We start from the raw sequence: 18,988 nt of genomic DNA, 5'->3' as shown, positions 1-18,988 counted from the left end.
CATGCCATGTCACTGCTGCAAGCAATCTCCTGAGTTTATCATATGTACCAGCCCTGTCATTCCACATATACCACCTCTTAACTGAAAATTACACACATTTTCTTCTTCCCAAGTTAAGAGCAAATGATCACTATTACCGATTCACAGCAATGTGGTCATTTTGGTAACAGACAATGCTCTAATGTAATTACTAGATCTAGCACTCTGAAACCCTTGGTACACTGTCACATGCTGCTTCAGGTAATTATTTCTTAATAACTGCATAAATCCTATTTCCTAGCTACCATGTGTCTTTTCTTCCTTCCATTTCATGATGCTAGTTGAGGTTCCCCATAATTGCTTGTCCCCTACTCACTGAGCATATTTTCTGATCAATACTAGTCTTATCCTTCTCATCCTCTGATTTGTAGCAGTTCAATCCCACTAATTGTATCTTCTGTCAGTTGTCTCACTGAGGTCAATAACCTTTAGCCAAGAACTAACCGATGCTAAAATCTCCTCTCCTTTGTTCCAAATGCCTTCACTAGTGTACATAAAGCACAATAAACCTCTAGGCTATGAGGTTTATTATCCTCATCATCATCATCAAATTCCTGCCATGTACCCTCAAGGGGTGTACAGGATATGACAGTACTACATGAAAAAATTACATCATTACTAACTTCCTATCTACAATTTTCCTCCAAATCAGTCTGTTACTTGTCAAGACTCCAACATTATCAGATCTTATATTTCTATCGTCTAAGGCACTTTGTACCGTATCAATCCACCTATATCTTGGTCTTCCTCTGGGTCGTTTTCCTGCCAACCTGGCAGAGAACACTTGTTTTGCTAATCTTTCCTCTCCCATTCTATTTAAGTGACCATACCATCTGAGATTAGCTCTGCTAACGCATTCCTGGATGCTGACAATGTCAAGTTCTTTCCTAATATCCTCATTTTTAATATGATATTGCCATTGATGCCATCTGTTCACGCCTCTAATCTTTCTCAGGACTCTCATATCTGCGGTCTCTAGTCTTTGGTCAAGTGTTTTACTTCTGACCCAGCTCTCAGATCCATAAGTTAAAATTGGTTTGAACACAGTCTTGTATACAGCTAATTTAGTGTTCCGACTAATTTCTTTCTTATTCCATATGAATTTATTCAATTGACTTCCCACGATACCAGCTTTGCTGATTCGGTTGTCTATTTCTATATTTAGTTTACCATCTTCAGTAAAAATTGTGCCTAAGTAGCTGAAATGTTTTACTTGTTCCACAGGTTTTCCATTCACAACACAGTTGACATTTTCAATGATTCTGCCTATTTTCATTGTCTTTGTCTTTTTATTGCTGACCTTCATACCATATCTATTACAACAGCTGTTCAATTTAGTCAGAGAATCTTGCAGACTTGTAGCGGATTTATTTAGAAGTATAACATCATCCGCATAAAGCAAAGAGCTGACATTAACATCTCCAATTTTGATATCAGGTTTAATACCACATTTCTTCATAATGTGATCCATATAGATAATGAATAACAGAGGGGATAACGTACATCCTTGTCTCACACCAGATTTAACATTAAACCATCTTCCTGTACTTCCTTCAATTCTAACTGCAGACTCACAACTCAAATAAAGACTAAGTATTGCTTGATATAATGCCCCATTGACACCATATAACTGCAGCGTATTGAATAGCTTCTCTCTTGGCACCTTGTCATATGCCTTTTCCAAATCGACAAAACTTAAATACAGATCTTTGTTATATTCCCATGCTTTCTCGACTATTTGTCGTAAAGTGAAGATCTGATCCTGACAGCCTCTATTTGGCCTGAATCCAGCTTGTTCTTCAGCAAGCTTTTCTTCCACAATTCTTCTCAACCGTTTCTCAAGTATACTTGCATAGATCTTGCCAGGAACACTCAGTAGGGAAATACCTCTGTAATTCTCACATTCAGTTTTATTTCCCTTTTTATATATGGGTACTATGAGAGCTCTACTCCAATCATCGGGAATTCGTCCCTCTGTCCAGGCTTTCTGAACTATGCAGTGCAGCCACTGTAAGACTCTTATACCACCATACTTCAGCATTTCTGGTCGAATATCATCTACTCCTGCTGCCTTTCCACATTTCAAGCCTTTGATGGCTTTTTCTACTTCAAGTATGGATATGTATTCCTGACTGCATGCCTGGTCAGTGTTTTTTATCACTGTGCTGTCATCACTGCTTGTTTCATTTAGCAGTTTTTCAAAGTAATTACTCCATACTTCAAGGATATCTTTTTCTCCTGTTTTCATTTCACCTTCATCATCTCTAATTCCTTTTACAGCACTCTTTCCTCCATTCCTAAGCTTCTTCAACAACCTCCAGAATATTTTGCCACCTTCTTGATATTGATTTTCTATATTCTTGCCAAAGTCCTCCCATGACTTTTGTTTAGCTAGTTTTACATACCGTTTAGCTTTCTTACATTTGTCTCTGTATTCTGTAAGAGTAAAAGCTGACTTATTTGCCAGGAACTTTTGATATGCTTTCTTCTTTTCCTTCACTGCCTCTTTAACTTCCTGTGTCCACCAGGGGGTTCTGATTTTTTTATCTTTGCACACAACCTCACCACATGCCTCTCTGGCAGAATCAATCAATGTTTCCTTTAGAGTTTGCCACTGAATCTCCAAGGTTTGATTCCTGTTCTCAAACTCTTTCATTTTCTTTTCAATAATATTTCTGTATTTTAGTCTACAGTTTACATCTGAGAGCTGCTCAACTTTTATTCGCTTTAAAACTTTCTTACATGTTATTCTTTTCAATATGAAATTCAATTTTATCCTGCTCAAGACTAAATAGTGATCACTTCCAATTTCAAATCCTCTGTACACTCTGGTGTCCTGCACCAGGGAGAAAACATCACTATCAACAATAACATAGTCAATGAGACTTTTCTTATTCCTAGCCTCTTCTCTCCATGTGAATTTGTGCACATTTTTATGTTGGAACATGGTGTTAGTAATAACCAGTCCATGTCTTGAGCAGAAATCCAACAGATATTTGCCATTATTATTAGCTTTGCTCTTTTCTCCAAATTTTCCCAAAATATTTTTGTATGTCTCACAATCATTTCCTACTCTACTATTTAGATCCCCAACAAGGACCAACTTTTCCTTTTTCATTGTGTCAGTTGCTTTTTCTAAAGCCTCAAAAAATTCCTCCACTTCTACCTTAGTAGAACCTTCTGTGGGACCATAGGCACAAATAAGGTCTCATTGTCCAGTTCCCCATTCTCATATTTGCCCACATTACTCTACTTGAGACTGACTGCCATTCAAGAAGATTAGCCTCGTATTTTGTGTTGAATACTATGGCTACTCCTTCTTTTCCTTGATTGTTATTGCCTGAATATAACATTTTGTATTTATTGCTCAGAAAGATCTCACCAGTTTTGGTCTTTTTTGTTTCAGTCACCCCTATTATGTCGATCTGGTACTTATCTAATTCCTCAGCTAGCTCCATTTCTTTGCCATTCAGGCTTCTTACGTTGATAGTACCGATCTTTAACTCTGGTGATGTTGAGTTGGGGTTTGTTTTCAGATTTGTTTATTATCCTTATGCTACTTAATGCTACCAAGTGGTGCACCCAGAGGATGGGTCAAGGGGCCCTGTCCCCCCAAAGGAAAAGGGGAAAAACACTAGAAAATTTTCCCAAAATCTTTTCCTAATTAATAAAATTCATTTCTTTTCTTTACATTGTGTTGGGTGTTCTATTCCTATACTACCTTGAATTAGCGATTATTGCAGATGCTGTCATAGGTCATATGCGATGATTAGTGTATATTCTCAAATCGTCTACTCAACTCATCCCCCCCCCCAAGATTAAACCCTGAGTGTACTACTGATGCTACCACTATTCTTAGGCTTTATACTAACTATCCCATTATGGTTTGTTAGCAATGGTTCTAACTTATGCATTTTTTTCACATTCTCACTTGCATCTGTGGACTCACTCAACAGCTCTAGTTTCCCTGATTTTGCACCTCCAATTTCACTTCAATTCAACAGCAGTTTTTCCATACTCTGAATCCTAAATCCATTGAAATGCAAACCATTCATCTTGAATAAGTCCTTTCATCTACAAAGTCAACATCATTCCTCCTGCGTAACCTATGCATGACTCATTTGCTATCATGTCTATCCTCAACTCAACTCTCGTACTGTGGCAAGACTCACCATCTTAACTGTCATTCTTCTCTTCTAGTATTTCCAGTAACTCTTTAATGTCCTCCATCTGATCAATGGTTTGTGATATATACGTGGACTAATCTTATAAACATATTGACTGTTTTGGCTGGAATAAATGATGTGAAAGGAGACAAGTATGATATGACTCTTTTCAGATCATTTATTCCAGTCAAAACAGTCAAATCTTTCACTTTTCCCTTCTGCATTCTAATAGCTTTCCTAATGCTTTAATCTTTGCTCCGAGGAAGCACAATTTCTTCACTCTCGTCAAGCCCACCTTTTATGATACGATCACCGTACAATACTATACTCACTCCTTACTTTTCCTTTCTTGCTTATTTGAGCATTCCTTTCTCTTTTACAGCACCTTCTTTCTTCTCAGCTGAACCACTCATCAGCCATTTCTGCATTTGCTCTAGCTCACACTTTATCCTATGTACCACTTCACATTAGAGTACTATCTCCCTCATTACAGCAAACTCTTCACTCTTCACATCTTTCATACTTCTATTCTTTCAATTGTCACTTTTACCATCTCAGTCCTACCTTCCACTACACCATCACATACATTTTCACATTTATTCCATTAGATCTACCACTTCAATCTCCAGACCCACACTTCTGACACCCACTTTCGTAACTTTTTCCACACATTCTAGCTTTTGAATCAAAACCCATTCACCTTTGGTCACAAGTACATTTCATTGAAATGCACCAAGTTCCTCGGTTTGAATTCCTTGAACTGTTTTCAATGCCACCACTCTACTTTGAATCAATGCCATGTGCTATGCTAGGTATCTTACTATACAAAATAGTTAAGGACAAAATTAACATAGTCTAATTAACCACACAGTATAATTTACTTCTAATACAAATTCTAATATTGTCTTTTTTTTTTATAAACAAACAAATCAGCTTTGAGGAGCACTCAAAATACAGGAGCTGCTACTTATCAGACAATATCATAACATCATAAGCCAAAAAAACAGAGTAATGGGAGATGCTCAGGATTGAACCGACCTCAATCTGCATTCAAATGCCCTACACTGAGCTACATTCAATATCTTATCACGTAATTTATATTAGAGCTTATATTCATATTTAATTTTATATTTAACAGCTGCAAAAATAATCATCAGCAAACCTAAAGCAGACCCTGTAAGTGCCAAATGCACCAACTTAGCTTCTGCTCAAAAACCAGAAAGTAAAAGCAGTCAAGTCTTTTGGTCCCTTATCAAGGCTCTTGTGAGCAACCCCTGCCCCATTATATTTCCACTCTCTCTTTCCCCTGAGCAAACAATGGCAACATCTCCTCCAAATCTTTAGACCACCAAGGCAAATTTCCCGAACTATTTCTCAAACCACCTCAGTATGTTTTCTCTGATCTTTTAACATTAAGTGATCAGAAAAATACTCAATAACATGATATAAATAAGTCCTGTGACCTAGATGGTGGTCCTTCTGCAGTAGCTTGTGCTCCAGAAACATCATTCTGTATCGCTTTATAAGCAGTCCTATTCATCTCACATCTATACAACAGCATGAAAGAAATATTTTATCCAGCATGTTCCTAAAAAAAGGAAAATGAAAGTCAGCTATCACACTATCATCCCACTGCCTCCACTTCCATACAAAAGTAATGGAGAGTCATCAGCAACCATATTCTTCAGTATCTAGAGATCCATCAGTTAATTAGTGATCACCAATAAGAATTTCACAAATAGCAGATCTCATCACTGATCTTATCCATCTTTGGAGACAGACCATGGGAAGATTTGGAAAAACTCATGTGGTCATACTTGATATTTTCAAGACATTTGATCAAGTATAGCATAGCAACCTTCTTTTAAAGTTTTCCCTCCAATTGAGGTTGGTAACAATCCTAGAATGGCTGACAGTGTCATGGAATTGCAAATATTCTCCCAAGAACAGACTTTATCTTCCAGAATTACCTGACAAGTTACAAAAATTAAGCAAAACTATTAATTATAGGTCCTTTTAATTTTTATATTCCAAAATACTTTGCTAATAAAAACTGTCACTCAAATCAAGTGAGCTTTGTATTTCATAATTGCATGCAGTTGTGCATGAGTATCTGTTACTGCCATGTGCTGATGCTGCATGCATATCAGATCATAACAGTCTGACAGTACATCATCAGCTTCATGTGTATCATGTATGTATGCATATTAATAATTTTAAATTACACATTATTAATAACTATAACATACAATGCTAAAAAATAAAGATTTAATAGCTAAAATATTGATATTAAGATAACAGCTGATAATTGTATTGTACATTGAAATCTTTTTGTAAAGAATTTTATTTTTGTTGAATTTTTGTAACTTTGTTATTTTGTTTTATTATACTGCTATTATTACTGTGAGTTATAATTTAAAAAAAAAAAAAAACTTGCATAAAAATTAAGTGGAAAAAAAACAAACTCCCAGAATGGTTTTGGCAGTTGGCAACCCTACTGCATACCCTGTTTTGATCAGCTTCCTCCTAGTCATTCAATGCATGTCATGGCAGATGGTTTACTCTCATATGATTTTTTTTTTCATCATTGCAGGAGTATCTCAAGGATCTGTGCTTTTACCAAAACTCGTGTTTCTATACACCAAAAATTTGTCATTAATATCTGATTCTATTCACAATATTGCTAATGAGAGTACGCTCCATTCCTGTTCATCAAAAAATCATATAGTATTCAAATGACTCAAGTTTCGAGATTTTTTTAATGGCTTAAACAGAAATCTTCTAGTTATTCAACATTATTTTTCATGGACAGACTTTCACTTGGAACATTGATGATTAATGACATTATACCCAACTGTCAAACAAAAAGAAACAAAGTCAAATAGAAAGGTTACACTTCCTTGCTATACATCAGCGAGATTCTAGATGGGCAATGCAATTTTTAGAACAAGCAAACATTTGAACTAGGCATCCTACAGAATTCCCTATGTTCTCCAAAAGACAATGTTCACATTAGAAAACACCCTGGCATTTACAAGATTTTGTAGTCTAGAGGTAAAGCATACATCAGTCAAGTTGGAAGAAGTTTTGAAGTCCATTTTGAAACTGAATGCAATAGTATAAATGAGCAAAGATAAAACTGGCATCACTTCCAGCATATTTACAGAAGATTATGAAATGTATTAATCCCCTGTCTCCATTCTATACTTAAAAGATAATCTCCCAACCCAGTAAGATCTTAAGGAATCTTCTGAAGTCAAACACTTTTAGGCACCTTGAACACAAACCAAGGCCTCAATTCTGACATCTGGAAGCCCCTCATCACACAATCAAGCCACTGAAGTGATGAAGAACAAGCAATTGAAAGGAAACTTAAAACTAGGTTCTAGTCTGAGTTATAGTGAAAAGTGATATCTATGACATATTTTGAAGAAATAGATAAGAAAAGATATAGCACTGAGAGAGTGAAGAGGATTACCAGGTATGTAGGTGGATAATGTGCATTAGGTCATTGCCCTAAGGCTGAAAACCAGTAAATTCAATGTTACATGTTTTCCAATAGATAATAAACTTGATTTTAAAGGAAGTAAAAAAGCTTTTACCTCTGTATGGGAATAGGTAACTTCAGTTGAAGAGCACATATAAAGGCCCCTCACATCAGGATTCAAAGATTCAAACACCTAGGACTTTCAATCCAAGGTCAAACTGTTACATGGGTTTTGCGAGTACTCTATGGAGGTGCTTGAAGAAGGCAATCATTATCAGAATTTCAGGAAGAATGACAAAAATAGCAAATTATTATGATCATCAGACCTCCATGGAGTGACCTAAATGTGGGAGGTCACACTGGCACAATCACAGAGCTCATCACACCATGTCAAACTCAGTTTCCGCACTAACCACTCTCTCAGGCAATGCCCATCACCAAACTCTCCATTCAAAAAACCTGCTCCTTGCATATATGTGCTCCTTATACAGTTTCAAAAATAGTCTCTTGTTCTACTTGTCTCTTTTCTCATTGTATGAAACATCTCCTCAGCATATTACAACCATAACAATCTCTTACCACCTTATGTCTCAATCATATCTCTCCCCCATCTATGAGACTGAAAGTTGAATTTTCTAAATCTTTCTTCACAACCAACTTCCCAGAGACCAGAAGCAACCTTAGTCATTCATCTCTGAATACCTTTCCATTTTGGTAACCAATTTTCAAGGGGCTCAATATTCAAATAGTAATCCATAGGAGGAATAATCAAGACTTTATAACAAGGAAAAACCATAACTTAAGGGAGATTATGTTGAAAAATAAAAATAATTTTGAAATTATAAATTTGCTTTTTCACTGTTAGGCCGAGAACTTTTCAGACCACCCACATATAGAACTCTTAGTTTAATATCTCATGCAAGCAAAATTTTATTGAAGATCATGCTAAATAGGAGAGGTCAAAGTTGAGGCAGAGTTGTAAAAGGAGCAAGCAGGTTTTAGGAAATGTAAGGGCATCAGAGATAAGAGCCTTTGCTCTTATCTCTGATGACAGAAAAATATAAAAAAATTCGGACTCCCTCTGGTAATGTGTTTCTTAGACTGGTCTAAAGCTTTTGAATGTGTTCAGCATGTGAAACTGTGGGAAATAATGAAAAGAATGGATTTTCCTCAACACACTATCAGGCTGATAGCCAACTTGTACAGGAAGCAAGAAGCCATGGTAAGCACAGGTGTTGGATTAACTGTTGGGTTCAGGTGAGAAACGGAGTTTGGCAAAGATGTTTACTTTCTCCTCACTTGTTTAGTATATATGCAGAGGACATCATGCATGAAGCATTGGATAAGTTCAAGACAGGAATTAGGATAGGTGGTAGATTGATTAGTAATCTGAGGTATGCTGATAATACCTCAGCATACTTCTCTGTAATGACAAGGAAGAACTAGAACAAATTCTTGATAAAGTTAACAAGATGAGTAATAACAGAGGACTTCAACTCAATCCCAGCAAGACAAAGATTATGGTTCTCAAAGAAAATACAAATAGGGAAGCTCTTGAGAAAAAAGTTTACCTTACTGGATAAAAAACTGAGGAAGTCAGCAGGTTTGAGTATCTGGGATCCATTATTAATGTGAAGAATTGCTGTTCAGAAGATGATTAGGAATGGATAAAACAACACTCAGAGACTTGTCTAAAATCTGGAAGGATGCATCTATCTCCATGGGAACAAATGTGAGGATTTTGGATGCAGCTGTTTTTCCAAGAGCGATTTATGGAATATGAGACTTGGAATCTAAAGAAGTCAGACAAGAAAAGCATAGCTGCTTTTGAGATGTGTGTTACAGAAGGCTGTTCAGGATATCATATACTGAAAGGAGTACAAATGAATGAGTATTAGAAAAAATCAGGAGCTTCTTAAGGATATCGACAGAAGAAAGTTAAAATATTTTGGACACATTGAAAGGATGGAAAGAGGACTTCTCAGAACAGTAAGAGAATGGTCAAGTTCCTGGAAAAAGAGGAACAGGTAGACCATCAATGAGATGGATGGATTGATGGTGTGTGGATAGACTGATCTTCAGAGAGTTTTACCTGCCAGAAAAAGCATACAACAGGACTACATGTTTGAGGGCTGGTGTGTCAGATCACCAAGTATCAGAGTGACCATATGGCTTCTGTGAATGGCCAGTGAAACATATGATGATGCAAGAAATGAATCAAGAAAGTACACCCTTATTCTTTTTTATGACCTAATTAGCTTACTATACAATCAAAATAACAAAGGTCAAAAGGTGTAAGCAGATCTTTATTCTAATTCAGGTCTGCAAAACAAGTGATCAATAGCTTACACATTGTGTGGTTCAGTAATATCAACGTTCACAATTTCTATTATTACATTTTTGCTTATGTTTATTTTGAAATTATTTTTATGTATATTATAAATACAAAATAGGAAACCTTATATATTTAGCTCATTCATAATTTTTTCTTTATTTCTTTTCTCTACCTCTGATGATGAAACTTAAGTTGCAAAATTAGCATAAAACTGGTATTTGGCATCTGAAACTTGAAATTGTATATGAATTGCAATTTTCAGCAAAAGGAGTGGTTTCCATTTAAAATTTCATGTAATTGTCAAATTCCAAACAAAAATGTGGCATATGATTTATGACTTTTATTTTTCAAAGTCCACAGATTTCACATACATATGGTTTCTCTTTGGTATTTCAGAATATATCAGTGAAGATGTTTTTGAAATGACTTATTTTTAGAATGAACTCGCTCATGTGATTTAAGATTTCCTCTTTGTGAAAATGACCTCTGACAAATTTTGCATGAATAAGGTTTTTCACTGGTATGAATCCTCCTATGAATTTCAAGAGTAGCTTTCAATGAAAAGGTTTTACCACAGATTTCACACACATAGGGTTTTTCTTTAGTGTGAACCCGTCTGTGTTTTGTCACATAGCAGAGTCTTGAAAATGATTTTCCACATATTTCACATTTAAAGGGTTTGTCTTTAATGTGGGTGCTTTTGTGCAATCTAAGATAATCGGATCGAGCAAACTTCTTGCCACAATATTCACATGTAAATGGTTTCTCTTTAGTGTGAAGTCTCATATGTGTTTTAAGGCTACATAAATGTGTAAAGGTACTTCCACAAGTATCACATGGAAATAATTGTCTATGATCAGTATGTACCTGCTCATGTGTTTTAAGACTACTTTTAGTTGTAAATTTCTTTCCACATGAAGTGCATGTAAACGGTCTTTCATTAGTATGAAACCGTCTATGTACTTTGAGGTATGCTGATTGGGAGAATGATTTACCACAAATTTCACAAGGAAAAGGTTTTCCTTCAGAATGAAGAGTACAGTGTGTTCGAAGATGTGCAAGTTGTATAAAAGATTTGCTACATATTACACATTTAAAGGGCTTCTCTTTTGTATGAATCCTTATGTGAACTTTAAGTTTCCCTGATTCTGAAAATGCCTTTCCACAGGTTTCACATTTATAAGGTTTTTCCTTTGTATGTACCCTTCGGTGTACTCGAAGACTGGAATCGTGGGCTAGTGTTTTACCACAGACTTCACAAGTAAAATGTTTTTCATCTGAATGAACACGTCTGTGCATCGTGAGTTTGAAAGATTCTGAAAATGCCTTTCCACAGATTTCACATACATATGGTTTCTCTTTGGTATGAGTTCTCATGTGCGCTTTAAAATTTGATGCATAGTAACTTATCTTGCCACAGATCTCACATACAATATTTTTCTTTTTTGTATGAACCTTTTGGTGGGTTTCCAGGTTTTCTTTGTCCAAAAATATCTTGAAACATGTTTTGCAAGTAAACGTTTTTCCATCACTCTGATTCATAATAAAATTTACTAAGAATACTTGTTATGAACAAAAAATGTAAACTATTATTCTCTTTCCCTCTACACATTAAATGCTTAAACTATATCAATCAGGGATTTAGATATTCCTCTGCACTGCTCTGAATCTGTTTTGATTCCATTTTAACCTGCAAAATAAAGTCAAATTCAAGTATATTACTATCATAAAAGAAAGAGAAATTATACATCTCATGTTTAGTTTCAAGTATGCAACAATGAGGAACTTGTGTTTTTGTAAATATTTTAATTCTTTAATACACCACACAGTACTAACGAAGTTTTTTTCAATGATACAACATAACACAATTTTTGATAATCACCAATGATAATTTAGTATACTTTTCTCTTAGTACAAGGGATGAATGGAAACTGTGTACTGGAATAAAAGGATGACATTTTTTGTATATCACTACAATTATATAAAAGTTAATGCAAAAAATCAGAAGCTATCCCAATTTTTTTTCTTCTTCTTCAAGAGGGAGGTCATGTTTTAGTAATCTACTTACTTATTACAATAAAGTGACTGCTTCCTTGGAGAGAGGAGAAGGATACACAGCAATACACTTGGATTTTGCAAAGGCTTTTGATAGAGTACCTCATGATAAGTTGACAGTCAAACAAGAGCAGATGGGCTTAGATATTAGATTAGTTCATTGGATTGGAGAATGGCTATCTGATAGGTATCAACAAGTTGTGTATGGGAGAGTGATATCCAGGAAAAGGAAAGTCACTAGTGGGGTGCCTTAGGGATCTGTTTCAGGGCCATTGCTGTTTAACTTGTATATTAATGATATTAGTGAAGATTTGGATGGAGATATTCAGTTGTTTGCGAGTTATGATGCAAAGTTGGGATGAACCATGAAGAGCAGAGATGTTGTGGCCTTACAAGACTTGAATAAATTGAGTGATTGGGCACAGAAATGGGGATGTGAGTTCAATGTTGCAAAATGTAAGGTTTTAAAATTTGGAAAACAAAGATGGGATGCAGAATTTATGCTTGGTGAGGATATATTGTTGGAGGTGGAGGAAATAAGAGATCTGGGGATGACAGTGGATAAGGATCTGAAATTTATGGGGGACACGTCCAAAATTGTGAAGAAAACACAAAGGCTTCTGGGAATGATGCAGAGGACACTAACTTGTAGAAGTAGGGAGATTCTTGTTCCATTGTATAAGGCTTTGATTATTCCACATATGGACTATTGTGCCCAGATCTGGTCACTTGGTTTTCAGAAAGATGTTGGAAAGGGTCCAAAGGCAACTGACTAAGGTAGTTTCTAACCTCTGGAATGTCGAGTATGAGGAAAGATTGAGAAGATGTAATTTGCAGTCTGGTGGACAGGAGGAAGAGGGGAGATATGATAGAGACCTACAAGTTAGTAAGGGGTTGCTATAGGATCAATGCTGGAGAAGTTCTAAAGAAAATAGTGGGAGAATCAGAGGCATACCTGGAAACTGTATAAAGAGGGTGTGAGTAAGGGAGTGAGAGGCAGGTTTTTTTGTGCAGAGTTGTAAATGATTGGAATGCCTTGCCTGAGTGGTGTCTGCAAGGAGCTTGAGTGTGTTTAAGACACAGTAGGATGAACTGTGTGTGTGAGAGAGATAAAAGGACCTCTTAGATGAATCTTTGACTCCATGAGGTCTTGGGGTAATAATAATAATAAATTATTATTATTTACACTTTGTAACACTGCAAATGAAACCATTATCCTTTCTCTGCCACTGTGTCAGTCTATTCAAACCATCCATTATTAGTAATTAAAGGAATCTTATCTGTTTTAGCCTTCTTATTCTCAGAAACATCAGTCAAAATGATACTTCTCTTATTCTTCTCTGATCTCGACATTTTTTCTGTTGATGTTGGCTATTTTTAATTCTAATTCATTTTACTATCATAATGTATACATAATTTCAAATGATACACAAAACAATCAGGTGGACTACAAATTGCCAGTCTATTTAGGTTCATCAGCATCTCAATGGATATCTAATAAATCATGACACCATAGGTAGGTAAGAATTAGATAATGGTGTACAAGTTCCACTTGCTTTTCCATATTGATTATAGAATAACCAGAGGTCATTTGTAGTTTATTTATCATCATCAAAAAAAAAATCAGCTAATGCCTTTTTTTTTTTTTTTTCCCCGTATAGGAAGGAAGTGAGGCCATTTTAGCCCTATCTAACTTTTTGAGACTGAGTGGGCAGTTCGATCTCCACTGGTATCCAATCAGAGACAGTTGACCCAAGGCTATCACTAATTAAGCGCCGCACAGTGAAGAGAAACAGCTCAACAAGTGCCGCCTTCTTGTGTCCCTAACCCTCACAGAATATATTTACTGTCTGAGATAATGTGGGTTCTACGGTCGATTTTCTTGAGTTTCCGAGAGAAAAAACCTGCTTGTCCATGCCAGAGATTTATTTATATTTATATATTTAAAAAAAATTTTGTAACTCCCACCCATGAATAGCTGTGAGTATGATAAGGATTTTTTTATTTTTATTTTTATAATTGTTTTGTATTTTTTTTACCTAATACAAAAACTTGCTCTAAAAACCAAACATGGAACTTTTTCATGCCACTCCAATAAGCGGGATGTAGTGACCTGACACCAGGCAATTAAATTTATCTCACACCCGCTCGATTAACATGCATGCCCACAGTAGAATTCACACTATATGCTAACAACTTGGTTGACCAGGTCAGCAATCCCTAACAAACAATGGATACCATGCTTATAGTAGGATATGAACCTACAGCATGGAGACTGGAAAGCTGAAATTATATCACATCAGGCTTTCAGTACAAGTTACTAAAGTGAACTCTAAGTGGTACTGTTAATATTATGGTTTAGAATTTCAAATGGCAACGACTGTTTCTCCTGGCTTTAGAGTTCTGCATCACTTGTCCCCAAAAAAACTAACCTAACTACCTTTCTAACACCACCCTTGTTACTTATAATAATCTTAATTTTGTAGGTTTGTTTCACAAGAAGCCATAACAGTTCCACTAATGCTCATCACTTCACTGACTTAAATGTTTTTTATACAAACAATTCTCAGTGCCAGAGAACTGTCTCTGGAACTGTGAATTCAATCATTTACTTCAGCATCTCATTATATAATAACTTCTACCACATCTTGGAATCCAGATTTTTTTTCCTTATTTCAGTGTGTCTTATATGATCCTTCTTCCTTATATTATACTCTTCTTTCCATTGCCCTTTGGGTTATTATTAGGCTTTGTTATTCCTTTTTTGTTGTTCCATGCCTTGCTGCCATAGATCATTGCTGGAACAAACATGACAGTCAGTAAAGACACTTGTCTGCTGTAGTATTTATTTATTTTAAAGTCAGTGCAAGTTAGAATTAAGGAATGCTAGAATACTGCATTATTTCATGATTCCATGATGGATCCATGTTCTCAGACTTGGTTTCTCCATGATAGCATGTCACAAGATGCCGAATTTTTCTGCAATGAGACAATCTCATCCATTTCTCTCCTACTGACTTTAATATAGAATCCTCCCATCTCCTAGATGGTCTCTACCAGGTTTTCTTTTTATTTGTCTGCAAAACCAATACGTTAATCTATTGTCTTGCATGCATGCTATATGTCCTGCCCACCTTTTTGTTGTTACAGATAACTTCTACCAGATCTTTGAATCCATATTTTTTCCTTATTTCAGTGTCTTATATGATCTTTCTTGCTTATATTACTCTTCTTTCCATTGCCCTTTGAGTTGTTATTAGGCTTTGTTCTTTCTTTTTTGTTGTATTCCATGCCTTGCTGCCATAGATCATTACTGGTACAATACTACTGTAAAAAAAGATTGCTCTTATTTTGATATCTATTTTTTTGGCTTGTAACAGTATCTTTTATCTGGTTAAAAGTTACCCAAGTAGCCTTTTTCTGTATCGATTAATTTCATCTGATATATCATTTCCATTTTGAGTGTTGTACTAAATAAATGTACCTCTCCACTCTGTCTACAAGACTATTTTGCAATTTGATTTGATGGTCATGATAATATTCATTTTTCATCCACTTTGTCTTGTCAGTATGTATTTGTAATTACCATTCAGCAGTGCAAAGCTATTTCATTCAACATTATTTCTAGCTCAGATGGATATCAAAACCATCATTAGTAAACAGGAGTATTTTAAAATTCTCTTCATCTATATTTAAAGCTCCATCCAGGTTTGTTTTTGAGAATATTTTCTAGAGTTGCTATAAACAGATTGGGGAAAAGCATATCCCTTATCCTACTCCTCTCCTGAGAGGTATTTCAAGAGGTTTATTAAAACAAGCGAGCTTTGCTGCCTCTGTATATGTTTTGAATTAACCTGATATATGATCATTCAATGCCTTGATCTCTTGGTGACTGGAAAATTGCATTATGTTTCACTGTCAAATGCTTTTTTTTGCAATTATTAAATAGCAAAGTAGAAGTTGATATTCTCTGCATTTTTCAGATAGTTGGGTTGTTATTATTATTATATGTATAAGACATTGTGGAGGAACCTTTCTGAATCCTGCTTGCTCTTTGCTGCTGTTCTCATATAGCATTTTTTTTTTTCTTCTCCTATTTAGTATGGTTCCTGTGAATATTTTATAGAGGTGGGATAGGAGACACATTGGTCTATAGCTGTAAATATCCTTTCTATTCTTCTTTTATGGATGAGGATGATTTTAGGATGAATTCCATTCCTCAGATATTCTACCTTCATTCAAGTACAACCTGAACCTCACTGCTAGAACTTTATAAAGAATATTTCCTTCTACCTTGCTATCTTCTATTCTTATTTCATCTGTCCCCAGTGTTTTATCTATCTTCATCTAACTGACCAAATATTCTACCTCTTTTAGAAGTATTTTTGGTATTTATTTATACTTAGCCAACTTTATTGGAATGACATTTTCTATGAATGAGTAGAGCTTACTGTTGTAATTCCAGACAGGTTTCCCATTTCTCTTCTGTTTGTTTTCCTGACATTTTGTTCATCTATTAGAGGCTGATATTATTATTATTATTATATGACACCTCCACCAGGGAGTCCAAAGACTCATCAAGAGAGGGCATCTACTCTACAACTCTGTCTCCACCACTCAAATCGACCAACTAGTATTTCCACAGACAATCAAAAACATCCATGCCCACAGCAGATTCAAACCTGCAGCCTTTTGGGCGAAGAGTGGATATGCTAACCACTTGGCCAACCAGGCCATTATATTGTCTATTTTTCTATTGTAAATAGTGTCTGTTATATTCTTTCGTATCTTTCATTTCTATCCATTTTTAGGATCTTTTGTTTTTCTGCTGCTTCTTGTAGTTTATTTATTCAAAATTTGATGTAATCTTCTTGCATCTTTATTCTTAGTAAATTGATAATCATTATATATTCTAAATGAGTATGATCCAAATCTTTTAACTTTCTTTTATACAGCAGTTCAAGAGTCTCTTGAAGCAAATAGTCCCTGTGATTCTTTTCTGTCATACATTCTGCCTATGCTTTACACTGCTTCATTTGTTTGTTAAATTTAGTCAGATCTTTATCTATACTGCATTATACCAAGACCTATTTCATGATCAGATGTAAATTGCACAAACACTCCATGCCAATAAGGATAGATCTATTATACTAAAGTTAACTTCAATGTGCATTTTTCTGCTTGGTACACATTTTTCTGTATTTTTATTATTTATCTATTAAATAATCAACAGCTTGTAACAGTATTTCAGAATTGTACTGTGAAGTGTATTAATAGATTCTGACCAACATTTTTAAAACAGCAGGAGTTGGGTGGCAAATATGGCTCATGCATTATACCAAGACCTATTTCATGATCAGATGTAAACTGCACAAACACTCCATGCCAATAAGAATAGATCTTTTGCACTGAAGTTAACTTCAATGTGCATTTTTCTGCTTGGTACACATTTTTCTGTGTGTTTTTATTATTTATCTATTAAATAATTAACAACTTGTAACAGTATTTAATTAACAGGTGTGGTGGTTGAGACAGTTGTAGATGTCTTCCCGCCGGACTGCTTGGAGGTGTCAGGAATAATAATAGTAATAATTTCAGAATTGTACTGTGAAGTGTATTAATGGATTCTGACCAACATTTTTAAAACAGCAGCAGTTGGGTGGCCCATATAGCTCATCTTATGGAAGAGGTTAAGTTTGAGCATCCTTCACCTCAATTTTAATTTATTCATATGGGATTCCGGCCGTTCCTCATCTGTCCCTTAGAACCATCAGTAGTGTGAAAAGGAACCATGCAAAATAGGAAGATGATATCCCCATAAGAGAATTAAATACTAGATGCAGTAGACCAAATAATTTCATAAATTAAACTGAATTTTATTAAGCTGTTGAGTTAAAATATTGGGAATATGCCTTATTGTCCACAGATGACGCCGTGTACAGTGGACTGCCACGCACATGTAAACATTACAATATTCAGAGTTATTAAAATAACAGATGTGACGTAATTATCACCAAATATACCCTATTTATTTACGAAACAGGAGAATTACTTACATATCGTGAAAAAGAATATAATTAATTAAACTCTGTATATGAGGAAAGGATTGTAACTATTATATATTCTAAAATTATATCGTTATACAAATAAAGAACCCTCTTTCAACAACGTTCCATTATTGCCAAAAGAATGATTAACTTCAGAAGCGATATAACCAATTTCAGGTATTTGTAAATACCCTGGTGGCAACAATATGGGAACTAATAGGCGTTAGCTGTTTTTATTATTATTATTATCCAAAGGCGCCATGGAGACAAAGACTCAGTTAGGAGGTCCTCTGTTACACACTCAGCTCATCATACCGCGCCTTAAACACACTCATATTGTCTGCAAACACCACACTCTCAGGCAACACATTCTAATTATTCACAACTCTGAATGCAAAATATCTGCTTCTCACTCTGTTGTTCACGCCCTCAGTATAGCGTACGGCAATGACATCTAGTTCTTGCACCGTTTTCTGTAAAACCTCTTCCACACTGATCATATAACAACCCCTTACTAACTTGTAGGTGTCTATCATATTACCCCTCTTCTTCTTATCCACTATACTCTGTAAATTGCATTTTCTCAACCTTTCCTCATATTCGACAATCCAGAGATCGGAAACTATCTTAATCAGTGGCCTTTGGATCCTTTCCAACATCTCTTCGTCCTTTTGAAAACCAGATGACAAAATATATGAACAGTAATCCATGTGTGGTTTAATCTGAGATTTATACAATGAAATAAGAATCTCATTACACCTACAAGTCAGTGTCGTCCGCATCCTTCACAGATATTGATGTGTTGTCCTCACAATTTTGGCCATGTGTCCTCTAAATTTAAGATCCTTATCCACCATCA

General features: G+C 35.4%; 1 protein-coding gene across 1 annotated transcript; it reads right to left on the bottom strand.

Moving 5' to 3' along the window:
- Nucleotides 1–9,980: 9,980 nt before the first annotated feature.
- On the bottom strand, nucleotides 9,981–18,251 carry LOC150098672 (uncharacterized). Its single transcript, XM_090405437.1, has 2 exons — nucleotides 18,139–18,251; nucleotides 9,981–11,717 (listed from the first exon to the last, which is right to left on the bottom strand). The coding sequence occupies exon 2, from the start codon at nucleotides 11,567–11,569 to the stop codon at nucleotides 10,430–10,432; it is 1,140 nt and encodes a 379-aa protein (XP_090261563.1). The 5' UTR covers nucleotides 11,570–11,717; nucleotides 18,139–18,251; the 3' UTR covers nucleotides 9,981–10,429.
- Between the last annotated feature and the right edge of the window lie 737 nt (nucleotides 18,252–18,988).

The sequence above is a fragment of the Typopeltis vanoorti genome, chromosome 15 (assembly GCF_054136105.1).
Source record: "Typopeltis vanoorti isolate ZY-2024b chromosome 15, IOZ_Tvanoo_1.0, whole genome shotgun sequence".
NCBI classification, from domain to species: domain Eukaryota; kingdom Metazoa; phylum Arthropoda; class Arachnida; order Uropygi; family Thelyphonidae; genus Typopeltis; species Typopeltis vanoorti.
Note: the sequence above shows the minus strand (reverse complement) of the source record. Positions and strands in the feature narration are given on the sequence as shown.

Bases quoted from the DNA above. Each gene is read 5' to 3' on its own strand.
- LOC150098672 (XM_090405437.1), bottom strand. From the start codon at position 11,569: ATGAATCAGAGTGATGGAAAAACGTTTACTTGCAAAACATGTTTCAAG.